The 24,775-nt window shown below is 38.3% G+C and overlaps 1 protein-coding gene across 1 annotated transcript in view; it reads left to right on the top strand.

Moving 5' to 3' along the window:
• LOC145408238 (very long chain fatty acid elongase 7-like) overlaps positions 1 to 16,749 on the top strand; it is a 124,316-nt gene extending 107,567 nt beyond the window's left edge. The window contains exons 5-9 of the mRNA XM_080278997.1: positions 8,421 to 8,477; positions 9,009 to 9,114; positions 11,358 to 11,530; positions 13,563 to 13,688; positions 16,232 to 16,749. Of these exons, the coding sequence (XP_080135123.1) occupies positions 8,421 to 8,477; positions 9,009 to 9,114; positions 11,358 to 11,530; positions 13,563 to 13,688; positions 16,232 to 16,531 (762 nt within the window). The 3' untranslated portion in view covers positions 16,532 to 16,749. The remainder of the gene's footprint in view (positions 1 to 8,420; positions 8,478 to 9,008; positions 9,115 to 11,357; positions 11,531 to 13,562; positions 13,689 to 16,231) is intronic.
• The last annotated feature ends 8,026 nt before the right edge of the window (positions 16,750 to 24,775 follow it).

Here is a 24,775-nt window from a genome sequence, read left to right as displayed (position 1 = left end):
CGCCACAACACTCCTTCACATCCTCGTTTGTCAGTCTGTCTCTCCATGTGACTCCGCAGGCTTAAATAACTCATATCCACTGCTCTCACTCACTTGTGTCCCCTCAGCAACATCCAAGCTTCACTTCCATATGTTAGAGTTGATATCACAATACTGTACTGTCATGTAATAACTTTTTCACTTTCATGCCCATTTCCCTGTTTCTTATCACTGCTTTCAAGGAACCAGCAATGTTTCTTCCTTGTTGTACCCTTTCAAGCACTTCACCCTCCCAACTTCCATCCTTACTTATCACACTACCCAAGTACTTAAATGTACTCACATTTTCCATTTTCTCCTCGTCCAACCTCAAAGTACATTCACTGACTTCTCTCGAAAATTAAAATTCCTGTGAGCATAATGTCAGACTGCATTCCATTTTACATAACATGACTTCCCACAAGGTAGAAAGGTCACACCTCTTATGTTTCCCATCATGTGTTTCAGTATTGATGTCATAATTCAGGGATTTGCTTTCTCAATCACATTCTCAGCTCTGGTAATGCAGCCCATAATTTTTTCCAAATGTGTCCACCCCCCCTCAGTCTCCTTGGAAGGTTATGTAAGCATTCATATGTAATTTAATACGGTACACATATATGTACAATGTAAGTAAAGTCATTATTGTTTATCTGAGTTTCCTAGGTTTGTATACTTGTATGGTCGATAAAGGATTATTCAGTGTAGTGGCTTTCACTGAGGCTCTTTGAAGCATTTGCAGTTGTGTGCTGTAGGCAGTTCAGGAAATTGACTGACATTTATTTTTGTAAGCCTTTAAATTAAATTATACATGTTCGGAGATTATTAACTAAACCATTTTTCCTTGCACTGTAAAGGACACACACACTGATGAAATTTAATTACATACTTCTCATAACATACACAGAAAAATGAAAGAATATGTTCTTCTCCATATTTTTTCCTTGCTTGTTTCTTTGTTTCAGTAAAACTGTTAGTCCTATAAAGAAAAATGAGCTGCTCCTTTGTAAAATTTCTCTTATTCTGAATTTAGTAGTTCGGTGTAAGGAGAACAGTTGTTTCAATAACTTAAAGTAATAATAATAATAATAATAATGTTAATAATAATGGTAATATTGATAATGATATTAATAATGATAATAATAATAATAAAAATAATAAAAATACGGTAATAATAATACATACATATATCATCTAATCCTGTGTTGCTGCATGAGGAACATAGGAACCTGGGTCTAGGCAAGTTAGTCCTGACATTTAAGATGAGAGTGACCAGCCTCACATGTCCCTGAGTGGCATTATGTGAGCAATAAACCCCAACCACCCCTTCTTAACCTGCACAGGCTCAGTCCGGTTGGAGCGCCTTAATTACCCACTAAACCACCAGGCGTCATAGTTTGGTTATATGGTTACCACCCAGTGCAGTAAATGGTTCTGTGGTATACAGGAAACCATTTGGCTTGTCACTCAGTGTAGAGTCACCCATAGACTAAAGGAAGAGGAAGGCAGGAAAGAAAGAAGAGAGGAAAGGGCAGTCACCCGAGAGCAACATTACATCGAGTGAGTGGATGGTGAGTGCCCCCACCTACCATTAGTAATAATAATGATAGTAATTTAAAAAAAAAAAAAAAGTTGCTGGTTCCTTGAAAGCAGTGATAGGAAACTGGGAAGTGAGAATGGAAGTGAAAAAGTTACTAAATTTCAGTATTGTGATACCAACTCTAATGTATGGAAGTGAAGCTTAGACATTGTTGGAGGGACACAAGTGAGTGAGAGCAGTGGAAATGAGTTATTTGAGAGGAGCCTGTGGAGTCACATGGAGGGACAAACTGACATGTGGAGAGAATGGAGAATGAAAGAATGACTAAGAGAGTGTATGTAGGTGAGGTGGAGGTAGGGGAAGACCGAGGATGAGGTGGAGGAACGGAGTTGAGAAGGGAGGGAGAGGGAGGGGAAGACCGAGGTTGAGGTAGAGGGACAGAGTTGAGAGGTATATGAGAGAGGGGGGAGTGAGTTGGGGGGAGGGTAGTCAAATGGTGGGTGACAGAGCGACTTGGAGGCGTTTTGTCTGTGGCCACCCTTTGCGGGATTAGAGCGTCAGTCCATAGATAGATAGAGCATTATCATCCAGTCTAATAATAATAATACAGTGTTAATAATGATAATAAGCCTGTAAATATGGAACTTTTCTGATCAGTATTTTTTCTTCTGTTTTAACCTGTATAATTGATATTAACAGTTATGTACAGTTGGGTCTCCCAGTATGTGAAACACCTAATATGCAAACCCACTCGGGAAAAAAATAGATTGTTAAATATGCAAAATGTGATTCTAAATGTGAATCCATTGTCTGAAAGCAAGGGAAAAAAAACGGTGTTCCTGCTCAAATTGGTAGTATCCAAATGCACGGCCGGGTGTCTGATCAGATTTTGATAACAGCTGCAAATGCATAGTGGTGCTGGGAAGAAACTATGGTACAGTACTGTATTTTGTTAACTAGACTCTCCTGATGCAATGCCCTACCTGGTGCTTGCAGGGTAAGGGAGAGCAAAAATGAAACTATTTTAACCCAGTGTGCTCAGTATGTCTCACATTTTGAGTTGATTGTAACCCACCCACAGCACCATCTGTGTAGAACAGAGTTGAAAATTTATGGAAAAATAGGAAAAAATGTGTGAGCATCAGAGAATGTCCCTGACAGTGCAGGAGTTAAGAAATCTTGTGGTATGTAACGTTTCTACAAGTACAGGGTACAGTGGAACTGCAGCATCTCACTACTATAAGTAAAGTCTTGTGATGTTATATTTTATTGTATTCCTACCAATACCAGATTTTATTCAAATTAGGACTGAATGTAACGCCTCCAGTTTGAAGTGTCTCCAGAGACAAATGAAAATTTCTTGAGGTAGGAATAATAATAGATTATAAAATACATCAATTGACTATAGTAGTTAATGTTGGCAGTGATAGGACATCTCCCATAGTTCCAATGCATTTTCTTGTGATACTGACTGTCATCTTCCTTTTGGTATCAAATGACAGACTAATGATATAGACAAGAGGAGAAATAAATTTCACCGTAAGACCTCGTTCTAGCCTGCCTTTCTGACATTTTTACTTTTTTTTTTTTTTTTTTTTCACTGTAAGCAGACAGTAAATAGCTGAAAAATTATCTGTTGAAGATCCATTGCAACCTGTAAAGGTGATATGCCAGTTTTCCCCATTATTGTCATTATGGAGAAGTAATACTGTATTTTGGAATGCTCTCCAGACTTATAACAAGAACTGCCTGTTTAATTTTTGTTTGCATATACAACGCTGTAATGAGTTTAATGCATTGACTCATTATGCAGTCATATTATTCCTTTGTTATATACATGTAAGATTATGTAGATAGTACAGTTTTAGTTGATGTCTGCAAATGGACAGTTTGGATGGTATGTATAAAAAGACATTTCAGTTTGAACACTTTTATTCCGAATTGAGCAATAATACACTCAGCCATCGAGTAACGCAGAAAATAGGGGTTGGACAAGGACCGTGCTACTCAAACTCACGTCACTCAAGCAGTGTGTTTTCCAAGTATAACAGTACTGTACAGTGTGTTCTGGTGACTTTCCAGAACTCTCACCTTTACCCCTTCTTACCACCTAGCCCCACATAAATTACCCCCTACTGGTTACAACCATCAGGTATAACACTGAAAGAGGCATAAGTGTTGTAATTAAGAACTTGAATGGTATTAAAATAGCATAAAAACATAAGTTAGGCTTGGTACGCGTGTGTTGTTGATGCCGAGCTCCCCAACACTCTCCCCCAGCCCCCCCACTCCCAATGTTTTGTCATAAAGTTTCACTTTTCTTATCATGCAGCCTTGGGTAGGGACATTGCACTTTCTCTGTTGCTGCACATAACACCCTATGAGCTTTTCAGTCAGTTTCAGGACAACATTACGAACTGCCAGGTTCACATCACTAGGGTTCCCTTGCATGATCTTTATCTTCTCCTGGTCTTTCCAAATCATTCTGATGGTGCTTTCATTCGCACCATGCATTTTTGTCATTTCTACCTGCCTTTTTCCCTGCTCTAACACCTTTACTATCTCTGGGTATACGTGAAGATGTGCCGCTTTCTGAGTGGCTGGGGCTGATCATGTGGAATGATTAAGACTCAGTGTCCTCACTCGACACTCAGACACACACAAAAAAATCATGCTGCATGGTGCAGGTATAACTTAGCGAGACGTGAGAAGGAACTGGTAGCTGTATGCTCAGATGGTCCAAAATGTGTTGTGAAGCATGAAATCGAATGAAGAATCTGGAACTGAATTCTAACATGAGAACACTTGGATTTTTTTTTTTTTCTTCTGATATGCAAACAGTTTCATTCCATTTTGTCCCCTAAAGTTGCAAAACCCACATGAGTGTAGGGTAGAACTCAGTGAGACGTGAGAAAAGACTAATAGCTGTATGCTCAGTAGGTCCAAAATGTGTTAGGAAGCGCGAAATTGAATGAAGAGTGTGGAACTGAACGCTAACTTATGAGAACACAAGGGTAAAAGAGTAATTTTTTCTGATTAGCAAACATTTTCGTTGTATTTCGTCCCCTAAAATTGTGAAACCTAATTTTCATCTAACCATACAGCCATGAGTGTACACAGGGCAGGTATCTGGATGTAAGCCAGCCAGTCATGTTGAGTCTGACAGGCGACATCACTGCGCGCGACTGTCAAATTTTGTTGCCAGGCCAGCTGACTTCCTACATGAGCTCAAAAGTTTTCCCTCATATTGATTATGACTTGTTGCATTATGCTGAGCATGTCTGAATAAAGACTTGTTACTCAGCTGCGTGTTACTCAAGGACTGAGTGTAATTAAAAAAGAAAAAAAGAAAAGCTAAATTCCAAAGACCTAACTGTAGATCAGTTTTGAACATTAAGGGACATTTTACCATAAATCACAGTTCAGAAAGAAATAGAAATAATAACCTGCAACAAGAATGCCTGTTGTACTTCTGGGTTTGATGGTAGAGAAGGAAAGGAAATGTCTAGGATGACGTTACAGAGTGAAGGATGTGTCAAGTGTATGTATGTGTGCGTTTTGAGCATTTGCATGTGTATATATTTCTTTTTTGTGTTTGCATAAAATGAGTGAACATGTCATGATCAGTAACAGAATATCCATGCTCATGCTGTACAGTACAAGATGACTGTGAATTCATCATCTGGGTTCACCTCTTAGGGTTCTAGAAAACAACACATTGACTATATTCTAGTCATGGCACACGACTCTGAGATTGTCATTATTGTACCCTGGCAACCTGTCATTCAAAATGTGTGTCTGATTTCGTATCATAAACATGAATCATATTATCATGCATGAATATACTATACACAAATATTATTATACACGAACATATTATATACGCATCACATGCGTCTCATATTATACAGGAAATCAGACACACTTTTGACTGGTAGGTTGCCAGGGCACAATAACAACAACCTCAGAGTCGCGTGCCGCAACTATAGTGAGTGATACTAAGTGGATTCACACAGTGTTTTTCAGATGCTGAATGAGCATATCAGTACCAGTTATTCAGCCGATATTGATAAGATTTTATTATTTCCAACTAAGTAATTGAATGTTGTTGCTCATTTGTGACATAAGTATGCATCATCTAGATCACTGCTTCAGTTGTAGTATTTTTTGTAACATGCATTACAGTAGTAAGTACTGTTGATTTGTCTGAATGAGAAATACTGCAGCACTTCTTTAAGCTCTAGTTTGGAGATGTGTGTGATGACGAGGTCAGGAAATCTTTACCCCCACAATGAGATGGCACTGATACCATCAGCATGTGCTTAATTACTGTGTTTTTATTTAGTCATTGTTGTCACATCATTGCCAGCAAGGGATGCCTTCATGTGGTGGCATTGATAGAACTGGGCAGCTGCACTGCCCAGTTATACAAACTTCCCTCAGTTCCCTCCCTATTACTCAAAAGGAGGATGGTGAACTGCAGGAGGAAGGGATTTTCAGCTTGCAGTCCAATGGGTTTGCATCTTAGATGAACTTTTGTATTGCAGTTATTACTACTAAAGTCACACCATTGGCAAGAACTGTAATAAGTGATTCATAGGTGCTTTAAAATTTTAACCCCTTTACTTCATTGGCATCTTTATCGGTTTATCCATGCTATCCCTAAACATTTTTTTCTTTTTCATTTTAATAAAGACCTTTTCTTGGAGTGGTTAAAGATGGCCCTATTTTAAGTCTTCACATTGAAAGTCTCACCTAATCTAAACTAAACCAATTAATGGAAACAAAAATAACAAGAATAATCCATCGTTGGAGTGAAGGGGTCAGTGCAGTGTTGGTGACCTGTTTGCCATAATGAGGATGAAAGACTGAACACATTGATGATGACGCAATTTATAGACTGCGACAATATTATGCTATTAGTAGACTTCAACTTTGTGTGTGTGTGTGTGTTTTATTTTATTATAGACTGTGACTGTACATATTAAGCCCATGTTTGTGGTGATTGGAGGCCTTTTAGCACCCCTTCCCTATTACTCTGTTTCTACATATACCAGTTTAATATCTTGTGTAGTTTATTTATACTGCTGATAGGACATTTAAGAGGGTGCATTATTATTTCCTTTCATGTGTTCTCACATTTTTGCACTGTGTTGAGGCTCCCTTGATGACATAAACACAGTCACTCAAATACAGCCACTTAATACAGATTTCACATGCACTTCTCACCCTTCATCCAAAAGCTTTCCACACTTATACCTATGTGTGTGAAGCACTGGGTGGGAGTGGATCACTTCTTCAGTGACAAAGTGGTGTTCCTCAGCCCTGCAGATCAGTTACCCATCAGGACCAATAATGCATGGCTTAAGAAGAGCAGTCAGCCCATGTCAGTTACTGCATGTGCAAACTGACCATTAAGGTATTTATAGAGGGTGTCCCACAAAATTATTTAAAAACTTCAGATGGTTATTCTGCAGCTAGTTTAAAGTTAATTTTTTATCAACATAGATCTCATTCTCAACTGTTACAGAGCTGCAGTTACTGATAGCCTTGTGGATGACTTATGAGGAAAGCTATTTTCTCATAAGGTCATCAGTAACTGTAGCTCTGTAGCAGTTGTGATTAAGACCCTTGTTGGTATAGCATTTTTTACTTATAATTAGCCACAGAATTACCTGTTGAAATGTCTCAGAACTCTTGCAGATTACCCTGTATACAAGGTTGTACAAAAAAAGACAAATAATATACTGTACTTTCCAAGAGAGTAATAAAATTTACTGTGGAAGAGTTTGCTAAGGAAGAGGTGACAGAAAGCCTTCAGGTTGACAAGAATACGAGACGTAGTGTAGCAGTGCTTGGGTTGTGACGTTATTGTCTGGCATAGCCTGTCCCACTTTTTATTCTGCTTTTTGTCTCTGTCTGTGAAGCTGTATAGTGTGCTGCTTGTGTACTAAGTGTAGTAGCATGCATTATAGTTATTTTAGGTTCCTTGGCTGACAGATTAGTGCTGTGACTTACAACAGTATGCGTTTCTTTTGATGAATGTTCTTACAGTGAGCATCCTTTGTTTCCCATGTGTGTAAGCTGGTATTTATTTTCATGCAAGACAGTTAATAAGTTATGATAGGAAGTATCTAATTTCAGTTTCACCAGGAGCTCCATTTTAGGTCATCTCTTGTCCATTTATCTAGCTTAAAGGTCAAAGCACAGTACCAGTACATGCAGCCCACACAAAACAAGCATGTAAATCTATCTATCTATATATGTTGCTACATGCATTAATCCCATAAGGGGTGGCTGCAGACAAATTGCCTGTACGTCACCCTGTCATTGTGTAATTCAAGCATTTATTATTAGAAGAAACAGTTGGCGTTAGAGGAACCAATGAAATCTTTATAAGCATTTGGTAATTCATTTTGGACATAAAGAAAAAAAAAAAAAAGTTGAAAAAGGCAACTTATAATGAAAATTGTATGTGCATCCAAGCTGGTATTGTGCTTTCCATTGACCTCAGAGTTTCCACACTGGTAATCTTCTAGGTAGGGAACCATAGTTAGTTGAGTATGTTAAAGCTAAGCTGTGGCTGAGTTGAAGGTAAGTGTTCCCCTTAATTTTTTAGTACAGTTGTAAATTTCACGATAATACATTACAATACAACATTAATTTGATAATAAGATTGTGTACTGCATATTGTCATTACATTACTAAGTACACTTTGGAATTTATGAAGTTACATGAGTAGCATCATGTTAAATTTGCTAAATAGCATTACCTTTATTATACTTGGTGAAATCTTGATATATATTAACTCTGATATCTTTGTCTATCTCTGACATAAGCCAATGTTTTTTCCTTGTGACAGATGACACATGCATCATGGTGGTATTATCTCTCGAAGTTTACGGAATTCTTTGATACGGTAAGTGTGCTACAGACAGTGATTAATATTGTTTAGAATGTTAATAAGTACAGTATCTTTATTTTGACTTATAAGGCATCTTTACAAGTTTTTACTGCACATATGATAGCAGTACATTTTTTTCATTGTTGCTTTATTGGTAAGATAAAATTCTGAGGAATTATAATACTGTACTTATGTTTCTTTTATTGACTTATCCATGTCCTGTACAAGCATTAAAAAGAAAAAAAAAATGCATGTTCATCAGAGTTTTAATTTAGCACTTAACAAATGTATGTGCTCACGTGCTAAAGGGATAAGGATATTCCTGCATATGTTGGGATATTTCATAGGTTGTATTAGATGGAATATTGTTGAGTCTGTAATATGCTGTATAACCTCTGAAGTGAATTTACTATTGCTGTATTGTGTGTCTTGAAACAGACTCAGTGTTTCTGTACAGTATCATAAATTTTAGAGATTTTCTGTTTACCTGAAGTGGATGATAAAAAAGCATGTCGTACTTACATCCTAATGTTTTACCTCTTTCAGTTCTTCTTCGTGCTGCACAAGAAGTTTGAGCATGTGTCAACCTTACATGTTATCCACCATGGATGTATGCCACTTAGTGTCTGGTTTGGGGTCAAGTTCACACCAGGTAAACAAGTTTTTCTTATGACGGTTATATCTATGTAAATACAGTAAAACCTCGATATAACGGACTTCAACAGACCGGAATTCGCTTTTATCGGACTCGAGGAGCTACCGGACTAAATTCCTATGTATCGGAAAAAGTCCGATAAAGCCAGAAGCAGTCTGGACTTCCTGATCACTTCAGCTATGTTCACCACAATAAGATAAATAAAAGACATGTTTATCAGTGTACAGTACAGTATTATTATATATATTATACCACTTGATAGTGAAATTATAACACAGTACAGTACCGCAATGGTAGTCAAAACAGTTTAAAAACCATTCATGTGATCCGAACTAATGTCTGATATATTGGAAAAAGTCCGGATTAGCAGGGGGAAGTCCAGATATCGCTTTTATCACTTTCGCATTTTTTGGAATGGTTTGGGCCCCAATTAGTCCATTATAGTGAGGTCTTACTGTATTGATTTGTGATGCAAATGTTATAGAACATTTTATACAAGTGAGCTCTGGCTATAGAACACCCCATAATTAATCAGATCTCGTATGGGCTATGAATAGACATGTGCCAGTAATTTTCTTGGCAATCACTACCTCACTTTTCTAACTACGAAGAAGAATTTTTAAACCCATTAGTCTGATGATGCATTTTCCATTTTATTCTTGCTGCCACAAGACTGGTATTTTGCTCTGGGAAAATCTCTTGTAGTGAGGGAGTTCAGTTCTAACACCATTCACAGCAAGGGGTTTTCCCATAATTAATTAAATCATATGGTTAGCAAGAATGATGTAAAAACATTAGATTGAAGGGGTCAAAAGTAAAATTGCTAAAAAGGTTAAAATTAAGATTTCTAACTGACTTGTCAGTATGGGAAGAAAGGTAGTTAAGAATTATTTAATTTGCTTTATACAGATGTAATTTGCTTTATACAGATGTACTGTATCCATGTCATGAGCTGTATACTGCACCTGTGCTTTTAAAGTGCTCATGTAAAGAATTTGGCAAATACGATACTAGAATTATATTTGAGATATACAGTGTATGGGTTTTTGTTGTATCATACATGCCTTGCTTCAACTATACAGTATGTCATTGATGTTTAGTGGTTTTGCACAAGTTATTCATTCATGTATTTATTTATTCATAAATAATGTGTTTCAATTCTTGCATATAAAAAAAATAGCCTAAGAACACTGCTGTCATCAAAGGTTGACTTTAGCATGAGGAGTATGAAGTTTTGCAGAACTCCTTGATCATATACAGTAAACTATAGTACAGTAATCCCTCCAAGATCCGATGTAATAGAGCCCAAGCAACGTCCGGGACTTGGGAGAAATACCCCTGGACAGGTACTTATAGACCCCAACCCAACCTAACTTTGAAAGCCACCTAAATAACTCCCTACCAAACATGCACAACCCCTATTTTATACCCTATTCATACAAATAAAGACAGAAACCATAAAACAAATGAAAAGGAACAAGAGAATGAGATCAGAATTGAGTAAGGAAAATATTTACAGTGTACAGGGTACTTACGACACGTCCGTGGCCGTCGTGAAGATTAACCCGCCTCCTCTTTGGCTCTGTCAGTGGTGAAGGTGCACTTGAAGCACATACAGTAATCCAGTGTTGCACTGCACTTAATCCTTTGCACTTTGAATTATAATTGTTTAACACTGCACATTCTGTTCTTTCTTGTGCCACGCCAGTTGCAACAGGCCAGTGTTGCACTCTGCACTTAATCCTTGGCACTCTGAATTCTAATTTCTTAACACTGCACAACACCATAATTCCCATGTGGTCTAGTGGCGAGGTATTGCAGTTTATTCACTGTTTATTCACAAAAGCAAGCATGTGGGCAGCCATGGCGACGAGTGTCCAGTCATGATGGTAGGTAGGCAGGAAATGGGGAGGATGCAGGGGCGCTCTAGCAGACGTCGCTGGAATTATGCACCAAAACACAGCTGTTCGTCACCATGTGGCTTAGAGTAGGGATGAACATATATCGGCCTTTTGCCCCCCCCCGGCCCAAAAATGTCCGGGACTTGGGATGTCCAGGTCTTGGGCATCTGGGTCTTAAAGGGTTTACTGTACTGTATATTTTTGTGGCTTACCAGTAACACATGTACTGCCAGCTGTGATAAAAAAGATACAGCATTCTGGTGTTTGAGCCAGTCTTGCTGGAATGACCATCACTTTTCCATCACGAACATAGTATTGTAAGGTAAATAATATCCCCAGGTGGCCACAGCACATTCTTCGGGTTCATCAATACATTTGTGCACATTGTGATGTATGTGTACTACATGGTGGCTGCAATGGGTCCACGCTACCGCCGCTACATTTGGTGGAAGAAATATCTAACCAACTTCCAGATGATCCAGTTTGTCCTGATATTTGGTCATGCCTTCCAGGTCAGTTCTTACTGATATTATTTCTATAGCTTCTGCCACCTGAAAAGCAATGACATGGTTCACCAGCATTAAAGAAGATGGGAATGTGAATTGACAGTTTCTGTAGGCATTTAACCCCTGCATATGCCAGTTTTAGAAAAGACATGACAGCCGGTTCCCATTTCTGATCTTAACCCATCAATGTGATGAAATATTTATTTTGTTCTTGCTGTCTTCAAGTAGCTGTGAGAGACTTCAGAAGTTGAAGCTGTAGGTTTTGCCTTCAGTATGCATTTCAGAACAAGAGGTTTTTCCATAGTAGAATAAACTATATGTAAATGGAAAGTAGTTCTCTGTTCAAGAAGGAATCTTTCCATCCCCCAGAAAACTATACCCCATCCATCTTTTTCTGTGCACTTCTAGATTTCTTTCTTGGATCTAGTTGAACTCTTTTTCACAATTCAGTACATGAAAGATAGAACAGTTGCATGCATTCATTTGAGCATTGTTCCTTTGCTAACCCAATAGTGAAGGAAATTATCTGCAAAATGATTAAACTGTAAGATTGTATTGAAATATATAAAATTGTGATTGGTAATTACTGGTATCATTGTGGAATGTGATTGCTTAGCCCCAGGCTCATACCTCCTGAAGTGCATGACATGGAGTTGACAGTGTTTAAAAATTATGTCACTTTGAACATTGGTACATAATTATAATAATATTAATAATAATCTGAGGTAGGTGGGGGCACTCATCATCCTCCCACTTGATGTAGTGCTGCTTTGGTTGTCTGCCCTTTCCTTTCTTCCTCTTCTGTCTTTCTTTCCTTCATTCTTTCCTCCTCCTTTTTCCTATGGGTGACTACACTCTCTCTTCTTTCTTTCTTTCCTTCCTCTTCCTTCTGCCTATGGGTGACTTTACACTGAGTGACAAGCCTAGTGGTTACCTGTACACCAGGAAACCATCAACTCTGGTAGGTGGTCACCATATAATCAAATTATGGTGCCTGGTGGTTTAGTGAGTAATTAGGGCACTCCAATCGGATTGAGCCAGTGCAGGTTTATATCTAAGGGATTGTTGGGGTTTATTGCTCATGTAATGCCACTTGGGGATGAGTGAGGTTGGTCACTCATGTTAAATATCAGGACCAACTTGCCCTGCCCTGGGCTCCTACACAACATAGGATTGGATGGATGGATGATGATGATGATGATAATAATAATAATAATAATAATAATAATAATAATAATAATCATAATAATAATAATCATCATCATCATCCATCCATCATCCAATCCTGCATTGCCCCATGAGAAGCGTAGGAGCCTGGGGCTAGGCAAGTTGGTCCTGACATTTAAGATGAGAGTGGCCAGCCTCATTCATCCATGAGTGGCCTAATGTGAGCAAGAAACCCCAACCATCCCTTGGATATAAACTTACACAGGCTCAATCTGATTTGAGCGTCTTATTTACCCACTAAACTACCAGGCACCATAATTTGGTTATATGGTTACCACCCAGCATAGTAAATGGTTTACTGGAGTACAAGAAACCATTTGGATTGTCACTCTGTGTAGAGTCATCCATAGGCAGAAGGAAGAGGAAAGAATGAAGGAGAGAGAGACAGAAGAGGGAATGCAAAGTCACCTGTAGGCAGAAGGAAGAGGAAAGAATGAAGGAAAGACAGGCAGATAAGGAAGGAAGGAAGAGAGGAAACGGCAGGCACCCGAGAGTAGCACTACATCGAGTGAGTGGATGGTAAGTGCCCCCACCAACCACTGATAATAATAACCATAAAAATAATAATAATAATAAAAGTACCACTTTAAAAAGGAACATTTTATTAGTTCCAGTGCTCCTGGCCTTTGGTTCCTTCTTCCTTGTGTAAAAAAAAAGTTATGGTGACTAAATAATAATGTTTAATGGATTGTATTAACTTCGACTTTTCTATATTTGTGAAGTGAAGGAAATATGGTTAATACTTTACCATTTAACATATACTATACATTCATAACCTTTCTCTTTGATATTAATTACCCCCTTTTATCAGCTATGCTTCACTGAATGCAACTACCCACGAGCCTTTATGTGGTGGATTGGCGGCCATGCAGTGATGTTCTTCTTCCTCTTCTCTGAATTCTACATCAATGCCTACATCAAGGGTAGCAAGGGCAAGGTGAGGTTATTATATATTTGCCCAGTAATACCAAGTGTTGGAACGAGATGAGAGTGTGTGATGTATCTTTGGTTACCTAATACAGGCATACCCCGGTTTAATGATGCGATTAGTTAAGTAAAAATTCATCGCTAGGCGGTATCATATCTAAGAGTAGATTTAACGTGTAAAGTATAGGGATGCGTTTTTGAGCCTTGGGTTTCCTCCCCAACCAAGTCCTAAACCCACCCCAGGGAGTCCAGAAAAAAAGTTTAAAGCCAGTCTCAATGATCTAACAGCTGTAAAAGAAGCCAATCTATGCCTAAAACCAGTGCCCGTCTCTGTCTTACCCCGTCAAGGTCATTGGAGAATGCAATCTCCGACACGTATTCAACCTCGATGGAGAAAAAGCAGCAGCATGTATACAATCCCACCATCACACAATCCCGGGACAATTAGATAAACATACATAATGCATAACAATAATGTGTGAATGACGCAGAATCGTCCAAGGTGTGAATTGTTGTGATGGCGAATCATTCATACAGTATTTTGACGGGGAATGCAATCGATGAAGCGATCAGGATAGTCTTTTCAATGGCCCCTCTTTATGTAGTTTTTGTTACCGTTCTGGTTGCTGAGCTCCTTTATTTCCTTCTCTCTTATTTTCCAACATTGATATAGAAATTCCTGTGTATTTTCAAAGCTTTTTCCTTGTACATCCTGAATATTTATGCGATCAGGATAGCCTTTTCAACGGCCCCTCATTACATCGTTTTTGTTACTGTTCTGGGTGCTGAGCTCATTTATTTTCTTCTTTCTTATTTTCCAAAAACATTGGGGAGTATCCAATAAACGAAAGCGTTAGGTACCTTTAAAATCTTTCATATACTGTATCTATTTTTCATATATTGAAGCATTTTTCCCCATAAGAAACTTAAGAAAATGAGATACATTCCAGGAGCCCCCCCAAAACTGTCAGCTAACTAGTCTGTACTGTACGAGGCTGGTTGTAAGCTCTTAAATCTACAGTAGAAATGTTAATAAAAGCTAAATGAACTTTAAGCAGTTGTTTATTTATCAAATTACTGAGTAAATGAGAGAAAACAGTATCGTACAGTATATACAGGTGAGGCCCGATCTCTCTCTCACCCTGGCCTTCCTCGTGCCTCTTGATAATTTCGAGTTTACGCTCCAGTGTCAGGGTTCGGTGTTGCTTCTCCTTGAGAGGCTCCACAGATGATGATGACGAAGGTGAAGGACACTTTGTGTGTGTGTGTGTCCAACTCTGGGCATAGGCTTCACAGCCTGCTATCAAGGCCCAGCAGTCCTCCTACATACCATACACTTGTGCATGTCACCATTTTGGCGTTAACACTCACTGTCCATATTGAATGCATGCTAGGGCTGTCTCATACAGGACTGGTGTACTGGTATTAGCGGGGGTAGTTTTACGACATGTTGGCGGGTCTTCTGGTAGATGAGTAAAGCCTGATTTAAAGAAATTCAAATCCTTAAACTGTTCCCTGCCCCAGCGGAGATTTGAAAATGGGTCCTTTGGGACTGCAGGCCACCTCTCTACCGATTGAGCCACCGCCTGCTTGGATGGCATGATGCAAGATGCAAAAGATTCTCGGAGTACAGAAGGCATGCACTACACTGCCGGGGAACGGAAACAGACTGAGATGAAGCGAAGGTAGTCGCTTGCCTCACCATACACAATAGTGGCACCACGGTTGGTTGCACGCCAAATTTGAAACATATTCTTATAGTGCTTTTTGTACCATTGAAGCATATGCCTTTCGTATAGGAGAATTTGTCGTATATTTTTCATTTTCGTACCTTTGAATTTTCGTATATTAGGGTTTCGTGTACTTAGAAATCCCTTTGTATTTTCAAAGCATTTTTCCTTGAACAGCCCAAATGTAAATACATGATTTATCAGTGCCACAGTTTTCATCAATGAATGAAATATTTACTCTCTAAAACTTTCATAAGTTTTAATAATTATTTAAAATTATTATATATTCCATGATAGGTTAGGTGACAGTTCAGTGGTCGAACAAGAAATATTTTTTGTTGAGTCTCCTAGTTGTCCATGCTGTTTTGTACCTCGTCTGATGGGTGAGAATCCATACCCCATATGAATGTTCACATCATTTATGACTAAAACACATTAATCTAAGTTTAAAAACAGTTTATAAATCAACCTGAACGCAATATTTAAGTATAAAATATCATCAGAATTGGTTAAAAAAAAAAAAAAAAAATGAAAACCCATTGCAAATCTGGAGGTAGGCCTACAATAGGTGGGGTAGGATGGTTTATCTACCCCCATCACTGTTCCGGGGTATCGTAAATCGGGGTTTGCCTGTACAGTACAGAAAGTTGTTATACCATATATAGTCTTATTTTTATGTTCATCCTTACCACTTTCCCATTTTAGGAAGCACAGTTGGATCTTATTTACGAGATTATCATGTATGTTTCTTAGACTTGCCTTTTAATATTTTGTAATTACTTATTTTCTAATTACTGCTTTTTTTTTTTTTTTTTTACTTCAGGGAAAGAAGGATGCACTAAAATCAGAAGCAAATGGACATACCAATGGAACTCTCCTCAATGGATATACGAAGCTTGCCAATGGCCACGCAAATGGTCATGCAAATGGCTATGCTAATGGAAAAGCAAATGGTTTTGCTAATGGCTATGCAAATGGTCATGCAAATGGCCATGCTAATGGAAGTATCAATGGTAATGTAGTTCAGGAATCAAACGGTCACATACATCATGCATCTGAATCATCAGTAAGTGCAAGGATGCGACGGCTAGTATGTATGAATGTAGAATCTGCAATGGACTGAAAGCAGTTGTCATAAATACCTCAAACATTGAATCAGTTTTAAGAACACACAAGTGTCTCACTTATTTATCACAGGGCTCAGTCTTATGAGGGTGATGTAGGGAAACACAAGTTAGGGACAAAATTTTATTCCTAAATGGTGAGTAATGGGTGTTTGGTCAACATCACTGGGCAACTTGGTAAATGGTTTTCCTTTTTGTTTTTTGTTTTCCTTCCATACTTTCTCCCTCTGTCATGTTTTTCCATATTTTCTGAACCCTGTCTCACCCCATCCTTAAATGGGAAGATCAGGTCTGGATGATGATGATAAAATTTGTCCCAGACTTGTGTTTCTCAGCATCACCCTCTCAACTGTCCCAGTGTTTCAACCGGGCTCAGTCTGATAAGTGAGAGTGGTGTGATGAGCCCCTCATTGTGGTGTACTGTATGTAGCACGTCAGGCAGGACAGCCTTCTTACCAGCTCACTCTCTCACTCCACCATTGTCAACCACCTTATTGTCTACACCTTGTCAACATTTAAATCATTGTAGAGTGGAAATTGTGTAGTTTTGTATGAGGGAGATTCACACAGACTTCTGAACAACTCCTCCTTGTAATGCAGATTTGTTTTTCTAGAAAGAACAACATATATAGAAAGGTTATGCACTTTTTTTTGCCTTCCCATTCCTGTAAAACAGAAGTAACTTGGGATGAATTCCCAATTGTCACTCAGATTTCACAGGACATGGAGAGGAGAATGCTGAATCTTCTCGTCTCTTCTTCCTTAAAAAACAAGTCATAAGTACAAGAGGTAGTTGGTCATAAATTTGTTAGTGGATCTTGCTCCAGGATTATGACTTTGATTTTCTCAGTAATTCAGAAATATTCTGAGGGAAAAAGTGTAACATATACTTTAAATCACTATTACATAAATTTAATCTAGCAGTTTATTGACTTATGTACATATTTTAGTAGCAGTTTGGTAAAACAAATTTGTGTTAAGTTTAGGTTTCACAGCACAGTAACTGACTTTTTTTTTTTTTTTTTTTTTTTTTTTTTTTTTTTTCCCCAACCAAAGAATAAGAAAATGGTTTTAAGGCAGATTGTTTGTGCAAGTAAGGTTTCTGTGTCCCGGTATGTGCTTAATGCGAGCAAATTGATAAAATGTTAAATGTAGCACAATTACTATTGGATAAGGTTGACACTGCATGTATTGTTTCCATGTTTCAAAACCATTGCACTGGATGAGGACGTAAATGACAGAAATTCACAGCAACTATGGTATTGTTAAATCACCAAGTATCCCCCCGCCCCTGTATCTCCAAGGGCCATATTCTCATCAGCTTACAGACCTTCCAGCACCTCTTCTTTACCAGTGTATTTCATCACAGAGCACATTGACCTATTCATCTTAACCCCTTCAGTGCAGTATCACATTTTACAGATCTATTCTAGCTGCCTCCAGATGATTTTATTCAGCTCTTGGGAGGACTTTCATAGTGAAAAGTTTAATATATCGAACTTGTCTGGTTCGAAGTCTCTCCAGAGCTAAAGAAAACCATATAGATGGGGCAAGAATAAGACAGGACGTACGTCATTGGATTAGAGGGGTTTAGATGTATTTTTTCGTATTAATCTTGATACCTAGAGGAGTCTGTTCAGCCGAGGGGAGACATCTCTCAGTGAAGGTGTTAATGAAGACTACATCCAAAACCCTTCTGGTAATAAGTCTGAAGGTAGCTAGAATGAAATGAAATATACAACTATACTCTGTTTTTTTTTATTGAGGCGAAGATGCACTTGACAGGTTGATGATGATTGGCTGAATGCAACATGTCCAAAAAATATTTTCTAACCCAAATTTCCCTCTCAGATATTTGTTGTCAGTTAATAATGCTAGATTATGAAGTAATGTTGCATTCAGCCAATAATCACCAATATGTCAAGTGCATCTTCACCTCGATAAAAAAAACGAAGTACTGTATAGGTGAAGTAGTTACCATATGTATATCATTGTGAGGATTCCTTTCCACTGTACAAAATCATTTGGTGTTGGCTTGAACAGTATTCCTAGGTGTACCAGTAATAGGGAAAGGGTTACTTGAAAAGTTTTTGAAGCCTTTGACACCTGGGATTTCTTTGGTTGAACAAATTGATGATAATAATAAACAAAATCTTCTAACATTAGCCATAGTAGAATACCCAGATTCACCAGCTGCAGCAGAAGGGCCAAGATTCTCTCATATGCTATGTGGGCATTGTATGTGTGTCTATCAAGAAGATATTCATGACATACAAGAGCTTAGCGTGGTGTAGTGTGGAAAATAAATTCACATATAAAACCATAGCAGGGTGTAGTGTGCAAAATAAATCCACATATAAAAATATAGCAAAGTGTAGTATGCAAAATAAATCCACATGTAAGTACATAGTAATGTATAGTATGCAAAATAGATCCACAGATCGTAGTAATATGTAGTATGCAAAATAAATGGCTTACAGTAGAGTGCAAAATAAAGTGCTAAGGGGGTGCTAGGAACCCTCCAGTAGATTGCAGTGTAGTACGTTTGAATTGCACACAAGAGCACAGCAAGGCATAGTATACAAGGTAAATCACATACGGTGCTGTACAAGAGCATACCAAGGCATAGAGTACAATACAAATCTCATACAAAAGGATAGCAAAGCATAGAATGAAAATTAAATTGCATGAGCATAGCAAGGTGTAGTATGCAAAATAAATCACACAGGAGCATAGCAAAATGTAGTGTGCAAAGGAAGCCACTGAGAAGAAGGTGCTAGAACGTCCTGAAGCTAATGAGTCTCGGCGCCCAAGAAACCCATGTTAGCAAGGTAGTTTCTCACTCTACCTAGTGACCAAGTTCACCACCAGTCTTGCCTTTTTACTGAATGGTTGCGTATACAGTAAATCCTCGTTATGTATCAGGGATATTTACCAAAATATCACTCCCCCCCCCCCCAGACATTGGTTCTGCAGATTGGTAGAGATTGATAAAGGAGCTGTTAGGACACAGTGGAACTTAGACAGTCTTTTAATATTTGTGGACTTCCTTGGAAAGATTGTCTTTTAGTTTTTTTGGGTTTGGAAAAAAAAAAAAGATATATTAAAAATGCAGTATATAATGGGGATTTACTCAGTTATTCTTTATATGTTGCGATTTGTTGTGCACTTTTTGGTAATTAAGTCGTTCATTCATCATCTAATCCATTGTTGCCTCAGAGGAGCGTAGGAGTCTACAGCATATTACAATAAATTTGTGAGGTAAGCCCTTCAGTCTAACGACATACTTTTGATTTTATTCATACTACTACCAGATGATTCTTTCCAGTTTTGGAGAGACTTTTTAAACTGAAGAGGGTGCTGTTGGTTTCCCCTAAGCTTAATTAAGTAATTTGGAGGTATCTGTTATAAAGTTGAAATTGTCATAGGACTGAAGGGATTAAAGTTCCATTGCTGCCCATAAAGGCATCTGACCAATTTCCTCCAGCTTAGAGTATGAGTTGTTAGAAAAAATGGGATATTTTGAATCACTTACCTGGCATATGGCGAGATTTGGCTGTATTTCATCATGTTAGCCTAGATTCTGCTGACTTTGCATAGTAGCAGCAATGCCAGAGAAGAGAGTTATGTACAATATACTCACTACACTCCTGAGATAGTCATGACATAATATAAGTATGGAAAAACTTCACACTGGGATTAACCTGCACTACCTTCATTAGTTTATACATCTTCCATAAGCATATGGTGCCTTTTCCCCCCTGTTCAAGGGCTGTTTAAAAGTAGAATGGTTAAGCCTATATCCACACTACCACTTAAATGATGCAAGCCTATGCATAATAACCTATTTTGGTATATAGCAGAGACAAATTTTTCTTGATATAATGCATGATGAGGAAAAGCTAGAATGTGAAATCAGCACGCCCACATTTTACTGTCAAGAGCATTAGATATAAATACGTATGATACAAAATATGTGAATGAAGGAAAGCTGATGTTGTGATTTGTGTCTCCTATCCATTTAATTGTTTTAGATGGAATCTTTTTCTAGTACAATGTCTTGCAATTTTTTTGAGCACCTGTACTTCAATTAAACAATATAAACTTTGAGTTTTGCTTGCTAAGGCTTATGAAAAATAAGGATAAAATTAGCTTCAGTTTTTCTTCATACGTTGTGCCTTAACAGGTGTAAGAATAAGACTGAGATTGACATTTGTGGATATCATTACTTTTGTGTGTCTTGTGTTGTGTGTGTGTGTATATGTTTTGTGTTTTTGTGTGTGTGTGCTTGTGTGTGAGAGAGACTGTGATTAAGTGAAGAATCAGACTCATTTTTAATAGACTGTAAGTCCATTATGCAGCAATAGAAATATGGACACTAATGTTTTAACAAACTGAAACTTGTTTTGTGGTGCACATAACTTTTTCACAGGTTAACCTCTTCTGTCCAGTGATATGCTTCTTATTTCTTTCTTTCTACTACCAAACTGTTTTATTCAGCATAGGAGAGCTACCTGGTAATGAAGGGGTTAATGTAGCATTTATCCAAACCCTCCAGTTGCAATAATCTTCCTAAAACTGTATAAAACTTGTCTGGAGACAGCAAGAATAAATTGAGAAGCATTGACTAGGTCTAAGGGGTTAATTTATGGTCTGGGAGATGTAAGGGCTACATTTATGCAGGAATATAGATGGCTTCATCATAAATACAATCGGTCTGGCTCTAAAAAAAAAAACAAGGAAAATGTACGTTTAGATACTTGAATGTTACAATGAGTATAGAATTTAGTTTTTAAATTATGTTATTGGGATCATCTCCAAATTAAAAAGTGTACTTATAAGATTTAATCTTCAGTTTTGGTGCTGTAATGTCATTAAGTGGACAGACATATGGGTAGACAGTACAGCCCTGACAAGGCATTCCTGAAGAGTTTTAATGGTCTAACCATGATGCTTATTCTTGTGGGGTTAGGAGGCTTTCTAGAACCTCTTCCTTAGTAATTTATTTTGCATCTAATGCTCTTATATTCTCATTTGTATAAAAAATTGCCTTTATATGTCAGCATAGTTTATATTATTATCATACAAGAAATTTAACACACCATATGCAAAAAATAAACTGGTAAGAAGAAGTGCTTGGGAGACTCCTTGGCCAACGAGAAAATCAACCCATATGAGATTGTCTTGTGAGCCATTTAAAATTGATCACTAATATTGGCTTTTGATTCACCATTCTGAACTGTCCGCACTGTTGGTAGAAACATGACTTCAGTCATGGTACTGAAGTTCCTGAGGCAGTGTTTTAATTGTGTGTGCCTATAATGTGCTAAAGTAAATCTTGGACCACAGTGGCTATCATGTGTGCTGTTAGCAATGAAGTACATAAGATTTTTTTTTTTTTTTCCAGTATGGTAGTAGGTTTGTGTGTATATACATTTTGGTTTGTTTCATGGTTATGATAAATAAATGTTTTGATGAGTACAATTCTCATGAATGTTGATGCATTTCCAGAGATAAAAATTGGTAAGAACATTGTCAAGACTAATTAGTGTTTTTTATTTAGTACATTCCACTACTGTTGTTGTCACTTGTAAATAAAATACTAAATCACTTACAGGTCAAGGACACCAAAGTTTAATGTCTTAAAATACTTTTTAGGAATTACTGAGATCACATTACAGTGCAATCTACAATCACTTTTATCACTTCCTGCACTGAGTTTTCACAAACCTGATTGACTGGTGCATTTGCAACAATTTTGCAAAAATAATTTGTATTTGTATTATGTCAAACATGTTCATTTTTTTATCTGTGATTTTTCTTTTATCCCTTGATAAGCTGCTCAGGACTATTAAGAAATGTTTTGTTTAGGCTGGATGGGATAAGAAACATAATAGCGGGAGATGCAGTAGTAGGAAATGTGTTGGTCAAAGGGGAGAAGAGTGCATGTTGTTATTATTATTGTAGTTCTAGGGTCATTTGGACATGAAATTGCCATTCTCCTGCATTCCACCAACATCTTTCAGGAGATAGGGGGTGGGTTCATGGATGTTTGTTTAGCTGATATAAATGGGCACCACATGGTTATATCAGTGCCACCATACAAAAGCTTCCCTCTCAAGTTCTGGAGGTGAGTTCTTGGATGATATGGTCACATAAGAGACTGGGTATTTTTGGCCACATAAAAGACTGGGTATGAAGTAGGGTTGTGATGGTTATGGCCCCCAGCTCATCTGGATGTATCCAGGTTGGTGCTGCAGGCTGAAATTGCCCTTCTCCTGCAGCCTACCATCCTTCTTTTGGGGAATTGGGAGGATGATTAGGGACATTTTGTATAAGGGGATAGCAAATCTGCCTTAGTATATTGGCACCCCATCTGAAGGCATCCCTCTTCAGCATCTGAATAAGAAAGAGAGTTACGGAAGTTTAAGTTGCCATCTGTTGCCATTCTAGGTGGTGGCAATCATCATCCACTCACTTGATATAGTTCTGCCTACTACTGCCTTCACTTTTATCATTCTCTTTCTGTCTGTCCTCCAATCTTCTAATTTCTCTCATCTTTCCTGTCACTTTATTACTCTTCTTTCCTTTTCAGGTGGCTATACCTTGAGTGACAAACCTACTGGTCTGGTAAGTCAGGAAACCATTTACAATGCTGGGTGGTAGGTAACCAACCAATCTGTGTTCCTTATGTATCAGCAAGTGGATTTGTAGAGGGTTAATGCCCCTCCCCGTAAAACAACTAACTCATAGACAAACGGCTACTCCTTACTTATGTCGCCTGGCTATAGATAGATGGACAGGTAGTACTGGTTAGTAATATCTGTGTGATAAGAGAGGGAGTCTGGAGACCAAGGATGTGATACAGGGATGGACTGGAGTGATATATGAGGGGCATCTGAATGGCAGAAGACAGAGTGATGTGGAGGCGACATGTTTGTGGCCATCTCTTAGGGGATGAAGGCATCAGGCAAAGAGAGAAGAGTCAAGGAGAGAAGCATAAGTAGAACTGTGAAAACAGAGACTGATACACAAGTTAAGCCCCAAGTACTCAAATGCAGGTTCAAGTTAGTGGACTTGCATAATGTGAAAAGGGCAGAAGGAAATTAGGGAAGAAGGGAATGGTGACTAGGAAAAGCTAAAGTGGTTGCTAACCAGGAAGAATGCTGGGTTATTATCATTGTTGTTTAGCCATGTGGTAAGTGGGGATGCCCATTATCCACCATCTTAGTGAAGCAGTGCTCTGTTTTAGGGTAGCTCTACACTGAGTGGCAAGCCAAATAATTTCCTGTAAATCAGGAAATCATTGACAATGCTGGGTGGTAACTTTATAACCAACCAACATGTATTCCCTACATGACAACAAGTGGGTTGGCGGAGGGTTAGTGCTCCTCCCCAGAAAACAACTAATAATACGAACAAGAAGCTTCGGACCAGGACTGACCAACTGGTGACCACAACAAACTGAACAAAGGACATGATAAGGATTGCGACATGGAATGTAAGGGGTGCGAATGATGAGGTGAGAGAGAGATTGTACAGGTGCTTGAGGGTGCAAAAATGGATGTATGTGGGATAACCGAGACTAAATGGAGAGGTGAGAGTGTGAGAGAATGGGAGTATGGATGGGGTACATGTGCGGGAGTGGGTGAGAATGAGAGGGAAAAAGAAGTGTGTATTGTTGTGTGCATGAGATGGAAGGAGAATATAAGAAGATGGAAGGAGAATATAAGAGAGTATGGAACAGTTGGCTCAAGGATTGTGTGGGTGATTGGAGGTTGGACTACAAATGTGGGCAACTGTGTGCTTGTAGCTGTGCACCAATGCAAGATCATGCAAGAAGAGTGAAAGAAGAGTTCTAGACAAATGTGGAAGCATGCATGGAAATGTCTGAAAGGAATGAAAGTGTTTTTTATTGAAGGTATGATTGGATGATGAATGAATGAATGAATGGAAAAGCAGGGAATATGATGGTGGATGGAGAGTGTGGTGTGCTTGCAGACGTGGATGAGAATGGCATTGCTCCAGTGGACGTTTGTGCAGGGAGGGGGTTAGTGATAACCAATATCCTATTTGGACACAAAATGATACACAGGTATACGGAATGAGTGATAAGAAGGGTGGGTGGTGAACTGAATGAATGGAAGGCAGTGATTGACTATGTGTGTGTGGATGACAGAATGAGAAGCTGTGTAACTGATGCGAGAGCATATAGATATTGGAGGAGGGGGCCTTCTGACCAC

This window comes from Coenobita brevimanus, chromosome 76 (genome assembly GCF_032717465.1).
Source record: "Coenobita brevimanus isolate Jiangsu-jjx chromosome 76, ASM3271746v2, whole genome shotgun sequence".
Taxonomy (NCBI): Eukaryota; Metazoa; Arthropoda; class Malacostraca; order Decapoda; family Coenobitidae; genus Coenobita; species Coenobita brevimanus.
The sequence above is the reverse complement of the archived record's forward strand: the minus strand, read 5'-3'. Positions and strand labels throughout refer to the sequence as shown.